This window comes from Callospermophilus lateralis, chromosome 14, assembly GCF_048772815.1.
Source record: "Callospermophilus lateralis isolate mCalLat2 chromosome 14, mCalLat2.hap1, whole genome shotgun sequence".
Taxonomy (NCBI): Eukaryota; Metazoa; Chordata; class Mammalia; order Rodentia; family Sciuridae; genus Callospermophilus; species Callospermophilus lateralis.
Genome location: NC_135318.1, coordinates 12,458,022 through 12,479,123, shown reverse-complemented (window position 1 = coordinate 12,479,123; position 21,102 = coordinate 12,458,022). Strand labels below are relative to the sequence as shown.

The window sequence follows — 21,102 nt, the reverse complement described above, 5'->3', positions numbered from 1 at the left end:
GATAACTTATTAGGCTAGATTAATTTTAACCTGAAATTTAAAAGCTCATGTAAAAAGTATTCTGTCTAAAATCCAAGAAAACCATAAATATATTCCCCATGGGCCTAGAGATCAAAGTTGGTTGAAACACTGAGCAATATCCCCAGTAATTTATATTTTTATTTTGAGATGGATTCTCACTAAATCCCAAGGCTGGCCTCAAACTTGCAGTCCACCTGCCTTAGTCTCCCAAGTTGCTGGGATTACAGAATTGTGCCACCACACTTGGCTTTCCTTTTAAGGATTATGGCATTAATCCATCAAAGGTAATAATTGAGTATTCAAAAACAATAGAAATGGTGAAGATAGTACATTTACTTAGTGATCTCTGGAATGAGGTTCTTTTACCCTCTTCAGATAATAAATGGAAGTTCGACCATACCCACATCTCTCACCTCAGATTTTCTGAGAGAATATTCTGAAATTTTCTCTGTAAGTATTTTTCTCCTTAGACATCTCTCCATGTAACTATGGAACCCAGTCAGAGAAATAGTTGGATACCTCTTTTTCTCATGATATTTAGTTTTGGTAAACCTTGCTCCACTTAAGAATTTCAGCACTCTTCAAAAATCTTCACAGTAAATGACAAATTTTTGAAGGGTAAGGACTATCTTGTTTGATCTATATCTTTCCCAGCCTTTACATAAAGCCTTTCACAAAGTGTACACTGATTTTCACTTGTAGAATTGAGGGGTTTTTTTCCCTTTCTTTATTTTAATTAGGTATATATGACAGACTGCATTTTGATTCATTGAACACAATTGCAGCACAACTTTACGTTTCTATGGTTGTACACAGTGTAGTAGAATGAGTTTTGAATTGAAGGTTTCTGCAGTATTTCATGGCCAGGTATGGTGGCACATGCCTATAATCCTAGTGACTTGGGAGGCTGAGTCAGGAGCATTGCAAGTCAGACCCTGAGCAACTTAGCAAGACATTGTCTCAAAATAAAAAGTAAGAAAAGGACTGGGAATGTGAATCAGTGGTTAAGTGCCTCTTGATTCGATCCTGTCTTCAAAAGAAGTGTCTAAATCAGACTTTAAACTTTTTGTTTAGAACCTAACTTAAAATGATTTGAATGAATGTTCATATCATGAATCATGTTTAGTTCATGTAATACCTAAGTCTTTTTAAAATTTTTATTAAACCATAATTCTTCAGCATATTGCCCTTGGGTGGTTTTATGTTACAATGACAGAGTTTAATAGTTGTGACAGAGACCCTATGGCCCATAACGTCTGAAGTACAGAAGTATGGCCCTTACCACCTAAAGTCTGCCTTTTCATAGAGAAGATTGGTGACTCCTGTGTAAATAGTTCACCAGTTTTTCCTCTTTAGTCCATGCCTATTGTCAGTATCTCATTTTGGTCCCTTAAGATTTCCTTTTCCTTTATTTTTTTAAATACCATCATGCTTTCCACTTGTTTTCAGAGTGATCTGACATGCAGATTTGTTCATATCTTGTCCTTTGTAGTCTAGAAGATTCCATTTTAAGCTGTTTATCATGAATTGTTTTATTTGAAGACAATTGTTTTATATTTGTATCCCCAGGTGATTAGCATATTTGTTGGATAACTGTGTATTAAAATTAAGTTACATTTTAGTATTTTATATAATTACGTTTGTTTACCTAGTGTCTTGTGAAGTTAAATTTATTTTTGGTATGTAAACTGTATAACTTTTTGAGTTTTTCCTCTCTTTATTGATGAAAAATGAGATATACTCATGAGATATACTTATGTCATTTTTGTTAAAGGTCAGACTTAATGAAGCAGAGAAAAAATACAAGGATATTCAAGATAAACTAGAAAAGATTAGTCAGGAGACAAATGCACGAGCACCAGAATGTATGGCATTGAAAGCAGATGTCACTGCTAAGAAAAGGGCCTATAATGAAGCTGAGGTGAGAAAATGTTCTGACCCGGAAAAGTAAAGCTGCATAGTGAATATAAAGATTGTTCATCTATTTTTTTGAATTGTTCATCTGTTTTTAAGAGTGGGTCTATATCTGAATTAAAATCTGTGTTGCTTCTATGCTTTAAGAATATAGTTATTTCAAGTGGCTGTGAATACTTTTATTATAAAAATGTTTTTTGGTGCATAGTTAGCCTCTGATTTGAAAATCTGACAGCAGTAGACTTGAATGGAATACTTGTTTTTTCATTTTACTAAAGAATGTTTAGTTTTTTGTTATTGTTTTTTTTTTTTTAGGTTTTATATAACCGTTCTCTAAATGAATATAAAGCATTAAAGAAAGATGATGAGCAGCTGTGTAAAAGAATTGAAGAACTAAAAAAAAGGTAAGGTAGTTCTGTAGTTTTCATGATTACTTTTGTGACAAAGTAATCTAGGTGCAATGGAGTATTATATTTTCTGTATTATTGCTAGTGTAACTAATACATTGGCTTATGCTTTTAAAATGTTTTTTATGTAACAGTTTTCACTTTTCTTTCTTTATTGTTAGCACTAATCAGTCTTTGGAACCTGAGAGGTTGGAAAGGCAAAAAAAAATTTGTTGGTTAAAAGACAGAGTAAAGGCCTTACAGGACCAGGAAAATTCAATCAATCAAGAGATTGAACAGTTTCAACAAGCCATAGAAAAGGACAAAGAAGAATATACTAGAATTAGGTAAGCTGCAACATCCCTAAAATAATTTTTTTCAACTACTTCAATTTTTATATAGCTTTAATCTGTATTTGAAGAGAAATCATAGGGTTTTTTGTTTGTTTGTTTGTTTGTTTTTCAAATAAGGGATCTTTTAAAATAACTTTTCCAAGACTTTTCTTAAATTTGTACATTTGGACAGTTTTTAGATTCCTGGTTCATTACTTTTGCAACATTTTCTTCATAGTAAGTTTTGAGGACTGCCAACTACTTTTGTCTTGTAGTGTAATTTATTTTCAAATAAAAAACTCTTCCTTTCATTTTTAGGGTATCTGGGTTATTCAATGGTATACAAGAATTAAGGGCATACCAATAACTGTTTCTATGTAACTGTCACATATTTATACAGAATGTATAACTGTCTCTTCTGGTTTTCTACTTTTATTTTTTAGGGGAGAAGAACTAGATGTGAAGCATGCACTGAACTATAATCAGAGGCAATTGAAAGAACTGAAGGATAGTAAAACTGATAGACTGAAAAGATTTGGCTCTCATGTTCCAGCTCTTTTGGAGGCAATTGATGAAGCTTACAGACGGGGACACTTTACCCATAAACCTGTAGGCCCTTTAGGTATTTGTCGTGATTTAGTGAGGATATAATAAACATTAGGAATGAGTTTCTATCTTCACCAAGGGTGGGGGTCTGTTGAATCTAGGTATATGGAGACAGGGTCTCACTGAGTTGCTTAGCACCTCAATTTTGCTGAGGCTGTCTTTGAACTTACAATTCTCCTTCCTCAGCCTCCCAAGCTGCTTGGATTACAGGCTAGGTATCTAGTTTTGTGTGGACTTTTAATTGTACTAGTTTTTAAAATAATGATAAAATCACTTTAAATTTTGTAGCTTTCTTTTTGTACCTGTAAAGCATAAAACATTAAACATTATTTTGAGAAAGAAAACTTAAGGAATCTTAATAGTTTAATAGTCTGGTTCTTTTATTTTTCCTTCCCAAAATGAATAACTGGATAAAATAATTTGGATATAATTGATTAATGAGATAATCCAGTGGCATCAAGATATAGTGAAAAGAACACTCACCTGAATCTTATGTAGCCCTGATAAAAAGACTTATCTTAGGTTTTTATTTGTATTTATTTATTTGTTTTTATTTATTTTTTTAAAAAATGACAGCGGAATGCATTACAATTCTTATTACACATATACAGCACAATTTTTTTTCATATCTCTGGTTGTTTATAAAGTATGTGTCTTCCTACATGTACTTTGGATAATGATGTTCATCACATTCCACCATCCTTGCTAACCCCCTGCCCCCTCCTTTTCTCTCCCACCCCTTTATCTTAGTTTTCTGTTTAGACTGGACATCATAATTTCTAAATTTTCTTTCAATTTTAAAATCTTCATATATACCTGACATTTGAATTTTTCTAAATCAAGTTCTCCTGGGAGTTATCACGGATTCTGTATACCATTAGGTAAAAATTATGCTACAAAAATACATTTTAATACTAAGCTGCTGCATTTAACCATGGCAGTAATGTCTCTTCATTTAAACATGTACTTATATAGTAGCATCCATTTCAGTGGATGAGACTTTTTTTTCCCAGTGAAATCTAAAAATCAAAGCAGTTTTAGAGAAAATAATAAAGGCTTAAATTCAAAACACCAATGAGGGTTGCAGAAATGTAAACTTACATAGAAAAGCCACTGTTGACGTACATTAGCGTGGGATGGTTTTATTCAAAGGATTTGGTATGTTTACTCCCTAGGGTATCCAGTGGGTATGTGGGTATTTTCAGCTGAGATAAAATAAGATCTGTAATATCATTTAAGCAGCTTTATATGAAAATATTAAGTCATTTATGAATTATAAAAAAATTATATTAATATTGCAAATTAAGTATCTTGAGCCCCTCTATGATTTTCTCACTTTTAGGAGCTTGCATTCATCTTCGGGACCCCGAGCATGCTTTGGCTATTGAATCCTGTTTAAAAGGACTACTCCAAGCCTATTGTTGCCATAACCATGCTGATGAAAGAGTACTTCAGGCACTGATGAAAAGGTTTTATCCACCAGGGACTTCACGGCCACAGATAATAGTTTCTGAATTTCGGAATGAGATGTATGATGTAAGACACAGGTAATCAAATTAAATCCTGTTTCTCTTTTTACTTAATCATGTGCAATGTAAGAAAGAGTTAATGCTTTTAATGTTAACCATATGGATTTATAAAATTCCATCAAACCACTCTACTTTCAGTGTAGGCATTGGAGAAACATAAATAAGAGGTTCTTTAAGAAGGTTGAGGTTTTTACTGAAGTCTGTTGTGGGAAGAGTTCAAGGACACAGAAGTTGTATGGTGTAGAAACTATACCAAGGAGGGAACTAGTATAGACTTAGCCAAATTAAGAGGGGGTCCTAGAGAAGGAACATTGGCATTCCTTACCCACAATTAAACTCTGAAAGTGATTTACAGAATTTATAAAAACCTTTGTTTTCCTTCGATGACCCTAACAAACCTCAAAAGCATAATACCTGAACTGACTTGTTTGTTAACTACTGGCCAGTTAGTGAGCCAGCCACAGTGGTGTTCACCTGTAGGCCCACCTACTTAGTAGACTGAAGAAGAATCCCTTGAGTCTAGTGGTTTAAGACCAGTATAGGCAACATAGCCAAACCCGTCTCAAAAAAGAAAAAAGATTTATCTGTATATTCTCAAATCCCATTTTAAAATCCATTTCCCATCTCCATGTTTTCTTATAAACCCTTTGTGTGTGTGTGAGTGTGTGTTTTAATAAGGCTAATGCCATGTTCTGCACATTTGAGTAAATTTGCATGTCTTTTTAAAAATTCTTTATGGGCTTTCCTGAAATTGGATAAGATGCATATGTAGTTTAAATGAAGAAGTCATTAAGTCATATGATGTAAGTTGGTCAAGGAAGAATTCAGAAAAGAGTTGATAACTGCTCACTTATTTTACTGGTGAGTTTGTCAAGTGACAGAAAAGGCTAATTGCCTTCTGGGTAAATAAAATACTATGTGAAAGATGCATGAAGGCATGACATTGTAAATTATTTTCCTCAAAAATAGCATTTGTAATTTTTATAGGAGGGAACAGATTAAAAGAGAGATAAGGCACAAAATCAGTAAGACTTATTAATTAGAAGAGAAGGAAAAATCAAGAATGACTTTTAGGTTTCTTGCTAGAATAACTAACTGAATGAAATGCTATCAAGTGATTTAGGGAGAAGTATGAGGGGAAAAAGTAAATTTGTCGAAAGTACATAAAGTCCTGTTTTGAAGTGTTGATTTTGGACTATAGGCTATAGATAAGTATTTGGGAGTGAGGAGTAAAGTGTTTTCTCCTTTTTCCTGAAAATTTGACCTATGTTTATCTCCAGCTCTGATCCCAGGTTTATAAAACCTGATAAAAATGAAATTTCATTTGTACTACCAGACAGCATTATTTAATGATAAAAATGACCCATGACAGGTTAGTGTGACTGGACTGGGAGAATTTGGCACACCTGGTATGCATGACGACTCCTATAATCAGCTATTTTCCTTATGAAGAACTTATGAAGTTGTTATGAGAGATAGTGGCTTCTGTGAGGAATATTCTTCAACTTGCACTGTCATTTTGGAACCAAGAAACAATAGTCTGGAAGAGCTGTACCAATTGCTCTATGAACTGCCACAGGGACCCCTATGAAAGGGAATGCCTGGAATTGCCCTGCTTGCACACTGTTTTCTGGCCTATGTGATTTCCAGTTGCTTTTAACATGCTTGATTTGAGGGGTGCAAATGTGAGCTAAGTTTATGTTGTACGATGTCCCTTGTTTTGGAAGTTGGTGAGTTCATATGCTGAGATCTGGATCTCAGGAGTTGGGTGGAAGGCTTGGGGATTATCTGATTAAGGGTTTAGACTAGTTACCACAAAATATGAGAGGGAGCTGACTCAAAGTCCTCCAGAGGCTGCAGGATTTTTCACTATTAATGTGTGTTTATTTATAGATGTCAAAGGGGAATGTGTCCTGATGGATTAATACTATAATAAAGGTTTTTAGGACAGAAGAAGAGGAAGGAAGGAGTTGAAGATGCTATTGAGAGAATAGTTCAAAGAAAGCTAGGTCCGGGGAAAATGTTTAGGTCGGCCTGCATAAGACTAAACAGCAGGCTTGACATCAGTCTGGCAGGATGGGATAGAAAGCTGTGGTAAGACAGAAATTTAAAGTTTAATGAAAAGAGGTACTGGTGGTAGTAAATCCATGTTTTGACTTCAAGAGTAGGTTGCTGAAGCACAGAGTTGTTGAAATTAGTGGAAGAAGTTAGATTCTAGTTCTTTTTATTGACAGGATATTGACAAGAGTCCTGAATATATTTAATATTATCAACTTTAGTTGCCTCACGCACACATTTTGAAGGATTTGTTTTTGTATGTGTAAATAACTTTGGCAGTGTAAATTGTGATTCAAATGCTAAATTTAAAACTTGGACATGTTATATTAATGTAAAAAAGAATAGTGAAATACTAGTAGAATATCTGCATGCATCAGAAAATTAAGACTCATTTCATTGATTTAAGCTTACATTAATTAATGAAGGTACCTAGCAACATGCCTAGCTCCCAGGGAAGCAGATAGTCAGGAACTATATAGTTCCCCTTTTTATCAAAAGAGCCACTTCTTTTTAGCAATAGTAAAAGCTGCTGGGCTACGCATCCTGCCAGTACTCACCCATAACCATGTCTGCATGTATTCTCTTACCTCTTTCTCAATAGAAGACGTGTTTTTTTCTCTCTAATGCTGTTCTGTTTGTGCTCAGAATCACATACTTTCTTGCTTGACTTGTGAACTCTTTTTAAAAAATAACTCCTCAGCCACATACTTTCCATTGACTTCTTATCTCTTTAAACATGTTAGGTCAGACTCTTCCTAAGGTATACTTTGCACTCAGTATTTTGAGGCACTACTCTCTGCTCCTAAAATATTCATTATATTCTCCAGTTATTTTTTGTTGCCATCTCTAAAGGAAATACATATATATTTTTGTATATATATTTACTTAGGCATTGGCTACTATTAGGTACACCTTACTTAAATCTTTTACCCCTTTTGTTATTATGACACCATTTTCTTGATTGGTCTACCTAGTAGATGCTTCTTGACCTATTTTGTAGCCTTTTCTTCATCTACTCCTTTCATTAAGGTGCTTCTGCCATTTATGTTCATGGTCTCCTCTCTCATTCTCACTATATATTCTTACATTTGTAGACATTAAAAATGTGCCAGGTTTTAAGCATGTTTTTTCCTGTACTTTAAATTTGATTGTGGTATTTTCCCTTTTACTCAGCTATTAGAAATGACATTATTAAGTGATTTTATAAAGCCTAATTAGGATCATAAAATTATTTTGTCCTGGAACTTCTTTTACCAGTGAAGCCCATATGGTACCTTCAATTTAATGCATAGTTTTCCTCTGCCTTTTGCGTCTTCTTCAGGCTTTCTACTTAGCTTGGTGTGGTCAGCCCATTTCATAGTATCCTTTCCTTGTTGCCTTCCACTGACATCTCATTGCTAATGTCTTTTCTGCTTTGACTTCTGAACTAATTTTATAACATCTATCAACCTCCTCCAATTGAAAGTAATGTAATTAGTTGTAACATAATTAATTATGAAGTAAATCCCTCATAAGGATAGCAAAAGGAAAGCATGGTGGCAAGTTGGTGCCGTAGAGCAAACTATTACAGCAGCTCCATCTAATCATGGTATGTGCTTGCTCAGATTTCACCAGAATCTTCTACTGCCTCCTCCTCTCATAGTCTCCTCTTCCCTTTCCGTTATCTCCTTGGTTTCTACTTTGTTCCATTGATATTGCTTGGCATTTTCTAGAGCATCCATTCCTTGTTCTTTGCTTCCACTTGTGTTTCTCCTTCCACTTGAACTCTATCCTAATAAGGCCATTTAGCTCTCAGTATCTCATTTTTGTTTCCCTTCATTAGGAAAACTCTTCAAGAAAAGAAGATGTCTGTATCTCCATATTCTTTCTTCCCCTTTAATCTTGAAACCTATTCCAGTCCTTTTGTCTTTATTTTTTGTACTAGGGATTGAACTCGGGGGTACTTTACCACTGAGCTACATCACTAGCCCTTTTTATATTTTTATTTTGAGACAGGGACTCACTAAGTTGCTGAGGTTGGCCTAAAACTTTTGATCTTTTGCCCCAGCCTCACATGTCGCTGGGATTACAGGTACTCGCCAAAGTGCCGGGCTTCAGCAAACCTTACAGTGCTGAATTTGATAATCAGCTTTTACTATATTTACTGACTTGAATTATTAGCAGTATTTGGATTTGTTGATCATTTCATTCTTCCTAAAACACATTTTTCACTTGGTGCCCAGGACAATGCACTTCCTATTTTCCTAATTCCCCAAGTGTTCTGTTTTAGTATTTTTGCTTTTTCCTCCTCACCTCTGACTATATCGGCATTCCAGACCTCTCCTTAGAGTATGTATTATTTCTCTTGAAGTGAACTCACCCATTTTGATGGCTTTAAATACATACGATTACCAAACGACATCTCTACTTGGCTCTTTTTTTCTGAATTTTCCACTTAGATGTCCCTAGGCATTCCAAATGTAACAGGTCTAAAAGTCAAACTCCTGATTTCCACCCTGAAACCTGCTCCTATAATCCCTTCCTTTTCATTTTTCCATTCCCAAGCCAAATATCCACCATTTTTGACTCAGCTATGCCACACCTTGTTGGCTGAACATTAAAAATCTATGCAGAGTCTGAATCCTTGTAGCTTCCATTCTTGTTCATGCCATCCTCATGTTTCACTTGAATATTGCAGTCAATTCTGGTTATCTGATACCACAGTCTTAGGACAGCAGTCAGATCCTATCATTTTTCTGTACAAAGCACCATAAAACTTCATCTCTTTCCTTTATCAAGGGCCCATGTGATTTGCCTTCCCACCATGTTTCTTCTCTTGAATCTATAAGGGTTCTCCTTGACTGTTTAGTCGGCCACTGCGCACTGGCTACATGGTCTTTCCTATGTACTTTTCAGAACCTTTGCAATTGTTCTTCCCCATGAATCTCTCATTTGCTCAGATGTCTGCCCAGTGAGGTTTTTATTGCCTGTTTTTGTGTGTGAGCAAGCATTACGTTGTAACCTTTACCTCCTTTTTTCCTTATATTTTCCTTTAATAAAATGTAAGCTATGCTCCATGAGAAGCTTTTTTGTTTTTTGTTTTTCTTTTTAAGATGAGGATCGTGGTTTAGAAACCAGGGATCAGAGATGGAAATAAACAAGTAAGCATAGGTTAGGTTCTTATGCAGAGAGAAAACACTTTATCCCTAACTCCCAAATACTTATGTCTAGCCTAAAGGTTCTCTACTGTCTGGAATAGCACCTTGCACATAGTTAGATGCTCAGCAAATACATGTTGAATTAATGCATGAAGACGTATAAAACATATAAAGGTGCTGACTTGTTTTGAAATCCTAGGACTGACTAAAAACTCTTAAAAATACTATAGTTGTTTCCCTTCAGTAACTTATTGCTTCAGTACCTACCGTTCTTAGTATGTCCATCTTTCAATGCTCTTAATAGCTCATGTGTTTCAAATTTAATTGAAAGATTGAATGTCTCTTACGGATCCCAAATTTCAATTTGTAAGAATATCTTTTCTCTGTTGATAATAAACTTTACTTCATTTTTTTATTGTTTTGTATCAGTAGAACAATTGTGTAACTATTAAAGATGTATTTTAATTTACTGTGCTCCATCATCCTATATAGAATTGAGAACTTGGGACTTAATGGATTTTAATTAATTGACTTATGTTTACATATGATTGCAGTGGGAGATTTAAGGAAATTTTAACCATTATAATAAGCAAAAGGGCTTAAAGGTTAAGAATCCAAATTCTAAAATCTATACTGCCTAATTAAAGTCCTTGCACAGTCTTATTCGATAGTGTTATGACAATAGGGAAGTTAAACTCTGAAACATCCTCATCTGGGAAAAAAAAATGGAGAGAATGATTGAGTAATAAGCTTAGCACAGTGCTTAGCACATAGCATTATATAGATATTAACTAAGTAAATTTTTAGATTTAGATTTTTAAATTTAAACAGGTATGTTTACAGATGTTATCAAACATTTTTTCATCTGATTATCTTTCCCATTAAATATATACAATTTTTACATATATAAAATTTACACACATATTTATAATTATAAAGTTTGTTAAGTTTTGTCTCTTTTATCTCCTAGAGCTGCTCATCATCCAGAGTTCCCAACAGTTCTGACAGCTTTAGAAATAGATAATGCAGTTGTTGCTAATAGCCTAATCGACATGAGGGGCATAGAGACAGTGCTGCTAATCAAAGTAAGACCAGATGCTTTTGTATTTTATGTTACTTTAAAATTTTCAAAACTCAAGGTGGCTTTATAAACTCCTTTTTTTAGCATGAAAAATTTTATGTTTTACCATTTTACTTTACGCTAGAAAAACCTATAGTATAATATAGAACTAATTGGCTTGTATGTTTTTTTGCCTCGGGTAACTTTATAACTTTGGACTATTCTTTGTGAAATAATGTCATAAATAAATATTGTTCTTTTGGTACACAGTACTGTAACATTTTTGGTTCATTTTTTTCTTGATTTGCTGCCAACTTCATTTTTTATTTGCTTATATATATTTACCTACACAAGTGTGTGTGTATACTTGTATACATCTATATATATATATATAACTCTACCTTTTAAATAAAGTACTTGATATTTTGTAAATTTTTTTCCTATACCTTTGTGCTCTGAAAATTAAATGATACTTACTTTCCAACTGTACATGTATTTTTGTATACTTGTTAGATTAGATCATCATATTTTGTCTTATCTATTGACAAGTTGCTGAGCAGCGGGCAGGAAATTTAAAACAGAAATCTGTAATTGAGACAACCTAATTGTTTCTCATTAACGGAAATTAAAAAATAAAGGTTTTGATATCCCAGATTTGTACCCATGAACGTTTCTACTATAATTGTGAGTTTGGCTCTCAGGTTTTAGAAATATACTTGAAAATAAATAACGAAGCCTTGCTCAGAAAGTCTGTCCCTAGAGAGGTTTATGAGGCCTTGAGTAAGCCTCATCTTCTTTTTATTTCCTCGAGGGCTTACGTATTTCCAGGCTTTCTCTATATAATTTCATATGCTGATCTTTTCTTAAATTTTGCTAGCCATTCATAGCATTTAGAAAAATTTATTGTATGAACTTTTCTAAAGTAAATGTATTTATGTGAAAAGTTGCTTAAAATAATTTGAAATGGATGTGAATATTAGAATTTAAAAATAAAGTCTACCAATTTATCATAAAGCATTTTTTCAGTTGTTTAGTGACTATATGTAGTTTTAATTCCTTGAATCTGGAACTTGTTTTTGAAATTTTTATGTTAACTTCATGACATATTGCATTTGAACGTTCAAAAAAACTTGAATTATATTAAAATAATAAAGACAGGTAATATTTTAAAATTGTGCCTATTGGAAATTCTTTGACATTGTTTTAAAAATGTATTTTCCCCCTCTATTGTTCTAGAATAATTCTGTAGCTCGTGCAGTTATGCAGTTTCAAAAGCCACCCAAAAATTGTAGAGAAGCTTTTACTGCTGATGGTGACCAAGTTTTTGCAGGACGTTATTATTCATCTGAAAATACACGACCTAAGTTCCTAAGCAGAGATGTGGATTCTGAAATAAGGTTAGAGTCAAGTTTATCTTTATTGCATTATTCCCACTTCCTTTGAGCTTCAGTTTCATTCATTTTGTTCATTAAAGTCATTTAAACAACGAACTGTAACTTATCTTGGTGTTAGCGTCTTATAAGATCCTTTAAGTAGATGTGAAATTATGGGTTGACAGACCTGCGATCCCAGTGGCTCTGGAGGCTAAGACAGGAGGATGGTGAGTTGAAAACCAGTCTTAGCAATGGCCAGGCACTAAGTAACTCAGTGAGACCCTGTCTCAAAATAAAATATAAAATAGGGCTGGGGATGTGGATCAGTGGTTGAGTGCCCCTGAGTTCAATCCCTGGTTACTCCCCATCAAAAAAAGAAAGAAAGAATAAAAATGTAAATGAGCTGTATCACTGTGTCTACCATTTCGTTCTGCTGATTTTTCTCAGGGTCATTTGCTGGTTTCATTGTGGCTAATGCTCCTTATCATGTCTCTGACTGGTATTCTGAGTTGTACCATTCTAGAAAGAACATCAATCAACACAGTTAGAACACATGCCTAGAAAAATAGAGCTATTAACGGAGACAAACTGAGAAATTATACAAAAAACTAATAATGTACTTAATGAGATTCAAGAGCATGCATGAAGAATTTTTGTACCATAAATAATCATGATTTCTGACCTGAATTAATTCAGTTGATAAATGGATAGGTTGTGCCTGTATTAATGACTTAAGTATAACACAGAATATAAATAAAAGAAATATTTAAGAAAATGGAGCAACGTATTCTAAATGACTTGTATGTTTAGGGAAAATGAGAGTTTAGTTGCAATAGTTGAGTATTATTTTCAAATAATACTCATAATTTTAATGTGAAAGCAGCATAAAATAACAGGTACTGAAAAGTTTAGTAAAACTTATTATTTAGCACAGAAAAAAGTTGAATGACCAGCAGCTTGAGTGCTGTGACATTGGTTTTATTCATTATCCCAATGTGGTTTTGAGTTATAAAAGCACACATAATATGTAAGCAAGCTTTCAGAATAATTACTAGTATAATTACTAATTTTATAAAAATATTGTCTACCTGGGCTTGGGAGTCTGATGCAAGAGCTGCAAGATCAAGATTAGCCTGGGTGACTAAATAGAAACAGAACTCAGTGGTACAACACCCCTGTGTACAATCCCCAGTACCCATCTCCCCCCCCCCCCCCGCCCCCACAAAAAAAAAAGTTACTTCTTCCATTTTTTAAGTTGTCAAAATAATAACATTTTTATAGACTTTTAAAAGTCTGTTTTTCAAATTTTTTTTTCATTTGTTCAGACAACAAATATTTAGTGATCACCCAATGTGACCTACCATGCCATGCGCTAATCTAGGCACAAAGTTCATCTGAAAACAGAGTACACAGAAATTCTCTCTTGGAGCTTGAATTAAGCAAGGGGAAGTAAACTACTTGAAAGCCAGGTCAGGTTAGATGGTTATCTGCTGTGGAAAGAGACAAAGCAGAGTACGAATTGGGAATGAGGTACATACTCAGGGAGCGTGCTGGTCCCACACATACAACTCACATACGTAGCTTGGGTTTAGTATATCTTTCAGTAGGTAGCAAATGTTCTTTCTCCACGTAAGACTGAATTAAAAACTAAAGAGCAGCACTGTACAAAAATGGTAATAATTAGTCCTATCTAGAAAGAATGAGTTATGTTCAGTTTTTTGAATGAGTTATGTTGGTTTCTTGAATTTTTGCTGATGTTCAGAACATTGTGTAACATTAGTCTTTGATCATTTTGTTTTTATTTTTTGTTTAGTCTCAAGGTTCCATATTTGTTTACTTAGTAAATTTTGGTTTTAGCAAAAAATCTGTTAGTTAATAATGATATAGATTTGTTTATGATGAAGTAAATATTTTATATTAGATGCTTAGGAGCCATATTAAAGCTTTGCATCTGGCTCCATTTTTATCATTCATCATTTATTTGGCTGACATTTAGTGAGGTTTTTTTTAATTTGAAAATTGTACCAAGATAGAATTTTATATACCAGTATATAGTTTATGTACAGTTTTACCTAGCAACTGAAAGGAACAAAGGGCTGGTGATATTGAAGCATGGACTGAAAAATTGTTTCAAATTTCAGAGGTATTAAAATGTGGGAAAATATGCATTTTAGTGTAATTTGGCCAACTCTCTCAACCAGGAAAAAGTTGTTCATAACTGCAAAGATGGTTTTCTGTCTCCAGGCACAGAGGTTTCAGACAAAAAATTGGATCAGTCAGGCAGGGAAAGATTGCTTCGAAAGCCACTTGACTCTGTTGCCTCCTTATGCATTCTTGGCATATTTCTTTTTTCCCACAAACTGAAAATGTTGAGCTGTTACATCCGTTTTCATCACTCTGCCTTTATGTATTTTTTTTTGTTGTTGTTGTTTAATTCTCCCCTAGTTGGCAGAGCTTATAAAAGTTTTAAAGAATGCAATAAAGTTGTCTCTTCTCTCACACACACTTTTGTGTTTCCATAGTTCTATGGATATGTAGTACTAGTACTCTCACATTGACATTTTTGTGTGACAATTTTTTCCTGGTTTTATTGCTTTTGAGGAATCATGTCTTAATTCTGTTTCTACCTCTTTCTATTACTGTGCACACATTCATAGCACATGTGAGACATATTGTTAAGGAAATAAGTAAAACTTGACTCCAGTTTAGGAGATAATCACATTTCTGTTATAATAGATTTGTATTTTATTAATAATTTGTTCAAATTATAAACTGGTTTAGTGGAAGAGGATTTTGTAAACAAGTTATTACGAATAAGCTTTTCTGTAACAATTTAAAATATTTATTATATTGAAGAATAGATTGAAAGTACTTTTTCATCTTCTCTTGATCAAGTGACTTGGAAAATGAGGTTGAAAATAAGAAGGCCCAGATAGTAAATCTTCAGCAGCATCTATCTGCCCTTGAAAAGGATACTAAACACAATGAAGATCTTCTGAAAAGATGCCAACTACATTATAAAGAGTTAAAGGTAAAAAAGCAAAACATAATTTTGTTTTTCTCATTTTAACACTTTAAAGTTTATTTTGAAATTTTGTCACTTTGAGTAGTTCTTAAACACTTTGGCCCCCAAGCCCGTACATTCTTAAATGAGCTTTCATTTATGTTCATATATCTATCAACTTTTATACCTTTAAAAATTAAAGTAAAATTTTTGGCTAAGTGTAAAACTAAGAATATTTAATAATGAATTTAAAATAATATGAAAAATATATTCTTCAAAACCAAAAAGATTTAGTGAGAAGATTGGCATTTTTAGATTTTTGTAATTTCTAATGTCTGTTTTTATAAAATTCACTTGATTTATGTCAATTTTTGCATTCAGACCCTTGTGATATTATAAATCACAACCACCTGTACAATTATGAGAAAATGCTCATAAGAGTGATAAATTATGCTTTAGTGTTTTTATGAAAGTAATTTTGACCATGAAGACTTTTCTTAAAGGGTCTGGGGATGCCTGAGGGTTACTTGAATCTTAGTTTGAGAATCACTAGGTTAGAGTAATTGAGAGTTTGTATGTTTCAGAAAAATACTTAGTGTACTCAAAAATGTCATTATTTTAAAATTCTAAGATGGATTAATTTTATGTTTATTGTATGTGGGAACAGATTAGCAATGAGAATGATGATGGAAGAATTTCTTTCTAACTTCCTTTGGTTTGTTTATTACTAAAGGACCCCTTTTGTCAATTATGGGATCTTTCTGGGTCATATAGCTTTATGGATTAATGCATTCATTATCTTTTCCAAGTGTTTCCTCCTCCTCCTCCTCTTCCTTCTTTCTTCTTTCTTCTTTCTTCTTCTTTTTTTTTTAATGTTATTAAATTCTGAATGCTTTCCTTTCAGATGAAAATAAGAAAAAGTATTTCCGAAATTCGGGAACTTGAGAATATAGAAGAACACCAGTCTGTAGATATTGCAACCTTGGTAAAATTTTTCTCTTCAGTTGAATATAATGTTAATCAATAAATTGTCATATAGGTTAATGGCCATCAAATCTCAGCTTTTTTTTTTTAATCCTTTAGTTAAAGCTACTTTTTATGATTGTTATCTCCACTCATAATTATGTTAGAAACTACCTGAACTTCAGGCATGTTTTGTGTAGATAACTTTTATGCATAGTTGGTTTTGTCTTCTGCTACATGAAATAAAAACTTCATCACAAACTTAATTATGCTTCTGTACAGTGGCCCATTTAGGCACTCTCAGTTAAACAGCATCAGTACAAGTGGACAGAGATGGCAGTACCACCTTTGAGTCAGACATATTTTCTCTCTGCCTTTCCTTCCTTGTTTTCTTTTTTCCTAAGTTAATGGCTCCCATTTTAATTCTCCATGTATTCGTTATTCTGTATTTATCTTGTTCCAGCATCCGTTTTTGACATTCAGCTTATTTTTTTCTGAGCTGCCGTAAACAGTAAGATAAATTTTGCATCTTGTTAAAAAATAGCGACTGTTTGTCAAGTATCTGTCTGCCTATCTGGCAGGATATTAAATGTTGAGAAATAAGCAGTGAACAAAGCAGCAAAGTCCCATGCTGACAGAACTTCATTCTCATGGCACTTGCTATGGCTTTTTACTAGAAATGTTTCCACTTTTTATTTTTCTGCTTTTAATACCTTTTATTGATAGATTAAATTTCATGAAGGCATGAACTATGTCTTCAGTTTGGTAACACCTAACACATTGTGTGGTATAAGGTAAATATATTTATATGTACCCCCTTTTTAAAAAAAGGTTAGTAGATAAAAGTCCTTTTGATTACGATCTCAAGCAGAATATCATTTGACTTATCTACTAAATATCTTTCCTTCTTATTTTTGAACAACTACTTTTTTTTTTACTTTCTAATTTACCATTAAGGATATGAAAAAATTCTCATGTGTTTATCTTTGATACGATTTGTCTATAGTCTGTAGTTTCTCCTCACAGAATTGTTTCTTTTTTTTCCCCCTGTTTGATAAAAATCTATTAACTCTGTAATCTTTAAATGTTATCAGGAAGATGAAGCTCAAGAAAATAAAATAAAAATGAAAATGGTTGAGAAAAACATGGAGCAACAAAAAGAAAATTTGGAACATCATAAAAGTCTTAAAGTAGAAGCAGAAAACAAGTATGATGCAATTAAACTAAAAATTAATCAGCTGTCAGAGCTAGCAGATCCACTTAAGGTATTTATCACTGTTATCCTATTTGTTCTGTACTTTATGTTTTAGTTTTATATCCAAAGTGTTCTTATGGATATTACCCTGTCAGAATTATTGATTAAATGTAAATATAACCAGATTATGAATATATATAATTTATTGTATAAACATAAACACATGTTATAAGTGGTAGGAACCAGATTGTCATCATTTTTCAATTACTATAAAACACCTTTGCCTGAAGGAGAATAAACCAATAGATTTCTATTCCCCCCCCACAATTATTGCTTTTGTTGCCTCTTTATTTTGTGATATATATTTTTTTCCAGGACCAAAAGTCAGAGACGTTTTACACATTTATACCGTTACTTGTGCTCACCTGTTCTTTTGTCGATCCTTTCCTTTAATAATGGATTAATTGCTGTAAAACACAAATTGAAATAAAGTCCTACCCACTTCCTGTTTATCAGCATATCTCAGTACATACCATGCTAAAGTCAGTTGATTTTTTGTTTTTAGCATAAGCTCTTTGAGACTACATTTAAGGAAATAAAAGTATTTAACAAGTAAAGTTTCCATCTTGCTACATAGCTTAGTTCTCAAGTAGCTTATTGTCATTATATTTATGAATAACTCATTTCAGAACCTCAAATTTGATTTATGAGACTCTGAAAGAGGTAATAGTGTATTTTTAAGGGAGAAAGTTATATTGATATCACCCTAATTTTCAGGGAAATTGCCCCTTGAATCAAAATGTATTTAGATATTTTTAAAATTTAGAAGAATTTATAGTATAGGAACTTTACTTGTCTTCATTGAAAATTTTAGAAACGTAATTTGGAGAATTGGGAAAGGATGGGAGGGAGCTGGAGAACTGCCCAGAACAGCTCTTCCCTGTGGTGGTGGTTTTCCTGCAGCTGTCTTATGTTTAACTGGGATTCCTACCTGCCTCTATAACCTAAGGAGACTGAACTTCTTTCTTTTTAGGCTGAGAAGAATAAAAAGAGAAAGGAAGCTGATAAATGAGTGAAGAGGATTATAAAATTTAACTGTAGAGTAGAAAGAAAGAAAAATATTCAAAATAATATTGAGAAAGATAAATGAGAAAATAGTTACTATAAGAAACAAGAATTAAAAAGACTAAATATTTAAGAATAGAAAATAATGTAAGATTAGTTTTTAAAAGAAAATAAATAGAATAAATAAACATTAAGAATTTCAATAATAGGGACTGGGGATATAGCTCAGTTGGTAAAGTCCTTGCCTCACATGCACAAGGCCCTGGGTTCAATCCCCAGTACCAGTAAAAAGAAAAGAAAAAAAAAAAAAAAGAATTTCAATATTAGAAAAAGTTAAATTCAGGACTCCAGAGTTAACAGTGAAATTATTTTAAAAAGTAAGAAAAATTGAACATTATACCCATAGATAATTAAAATAGGGTTACTTAATCAAAATGATGTACTCAATACAGAAAAGAGCAAACTTAGCATGTAAGTTATTTGTTTCAGGAAAAGTAAAAATGAGAAATGATGAGGAATAGCTATTTTTCTGTTACTTTTGTCTTGTTTTGTGTTTGTTTTTTTGCAATGCTGAGGGTGAAACTGAGGACCTCATGCCTGCTAGGCAAGCACTCCATCACAGGGCTACATACCCCAGCTGTATTCTGTTCTTTTAGGGATTTCTAGGTTAAAGCAGTTCTTGGATCTAGGAGTCCTTAAATAAGTTCAAGAGCAGAAACTGGGCAGAAGGCAATAAGAATTCTTGATCTTAGCTCTTAACCTTGGCTGCAGATCATTGAAGGTAGGAGGTGGGTCCTTCAGTAAACTTGCATGTAATTAGCCAGGAGGCTTTTTCCTTCTCTATGTCAGGACACACTAGCTGTCAAGAACAGTCTGACCAAGAGGATTTAGGTAATAAAATAATGTGATTCCTCAGAATATTCCATCACAATATATTAGCACCTTCCAGATATAATCATTTTTTTGCGATTAGGATTTTCATTTTATGATGAGGGTTAGTACAGATGTAGAGTGCTGTACTTAAATATGTATCATTGAAGTCTTAGCCTAGGGACTGCCCCCCTACACACACACACACACACTTTTAACAGTTATTTTGATTTACACTTGCGAACATAGTGCTTTTGTTATAAATTAAATCCTTTGTACAGGAAATGGCATCTGCATTCAGCCTGTGAACATACATTGTCTGTAGGAGGGTCTCTTGATTTCTGATGTGGATAGTTATTTCTTTTTCTGAATATCTGTTTTCTTTTATGATATCATTTGGGATTGTTTATTTCTGTCTCTGTATAGCTATGACTCTTGATGCTAAACATGATGATTATGGTATATTTGACCAATATCAGCTCAAAAAATACAAGTGAACTGATTAAATTAACTAAAATTTATTTGGTGGTTCTTATCAGTAGCCTTTAAAAAGTCATTTTATTGAGATAATTGATGTACAATTCATACACATATGTAAATGTACAATTTGGTAAGTTTTGACATCTATAAACCTGTGAAACTTTCCCCACAATCAGAAAAAAGGACATAATCTTACATGCCCTTAAGTTTCTTATGTTCCTTTTTAATCTCTGCCTCCCTGTTTCCTGACCCTTATATTTAGATAACCACCATTTTATTTCTATTACTGTAGTTTGTGCATTTTCTAGGATTATTTTCACTAGTCCCCACTAAACCACAATTTCACTTACTTTGGTTTCAGTTACCCTGGTCAACTGCAGTCCAAAATACTACTTGTATTGACTCAAGAAAGAGACCACATTGACATTATGTATATTGTTATAATTATTCTTTTGTTATTATTAATCTCTTATGCCTAGTGTGTAGTAAAAACATAGCAAAATAAGGTTCACTAATGTCCATGGGGTTTTGGAATATATCCCCACAAATTAAGAGGGCACCACTGTATCCAGCATTTACATTATTTTAAGTTTTTTTAAGGCAAATGATTCTCTCTAAACTACCTTATTTACAAAAAATATAATTGAATGTATCATAACATATGGAGACTTCTTATAAAAATTTGTATATAAAATGATTTATTAATTTTGGGAAACACCTTACTTCAGACATGTTGTGAACATAAACTCTTAATTCTTTATTCTTCATGCAACATAATCCTACCCATTTTACTGAGTTATTAATTTTATATCTGGACTGGAAAATTTTTTAAAAGTAATCTTTATAGATTGTTTTGTTTTTATTCAAACAGGATGAATTAAACCTTGCTGATGCTGAAGTGGATAATCAAAAACGAGGGAAGCGGCATTATGAAGAAAAACAAAAAGAACACTTGGATACCTTAAATAAAAAGAAACGAGAACTGGACATGAAAGTAAAGGAGCTGGAGGTTAACCATAACTTTTTAAATTTCATGTTAATCCTTTTATTGTACTCATGATTATTAAAGTGTATTTTCTCTAATGTCATGTTTGTCATGTTTCTGAAAA

General features: G+C 33.0%; 1 protein-coding gene across 3 annotated transcripts in view; it reads left to right on the top strand.

The window, feature by feature from the left end:
* Smc6 (structural maintenance of chromosomes 6) overlaps nt 1-21,102 on the top strand; it is a 72,195-nt gene that overhangs the window by 29,432 nt on the left and 21,661 nt on the right. For all 3 annotated transcript variants that reach the window (XM_076832551.2, XM_076832548.2, XM_076832552.2), the window contains 11 exons: nt 1,796-1,942; nt 2,251-2,339; nt 2,504-2,668; nt 3,097-3,275; nt 4,602-4,806; nt 10,954-11,068; nt 12,280-12,440; nt 15,312-15,447; nt 16,325-16,405; nt 17,478-17,648; nt 20,865-21,002. In XM_076832551.2, the coding sequence (XP_076688666.2) occupies nt 1,796-1,942; nt 2,251-2,339; nt 2,504-2,668; nt 3,097-3,275; nt 4,602-4,806; nt 10,954-11,068; nt 12,280-12,440; nt 15,312-15,447; nt 16,325-16,405; nt 17,478-17,648; nt 20,865-21,002 (1,587 nt within the window). The remainder of the gene's footprint in view (nt 1-1,795; nt 1,943-2,250; nt 2,340-2,503; nt 2,669-3,096; nt 3,276-4,601; nt 4,807-10,953; nt 11,069-12,279; nt 12,441-15,311; nt 15,448-16,324; nt 16,406-17,477; nt 17,649-20,864; nt 21,003-21,102) is intronic.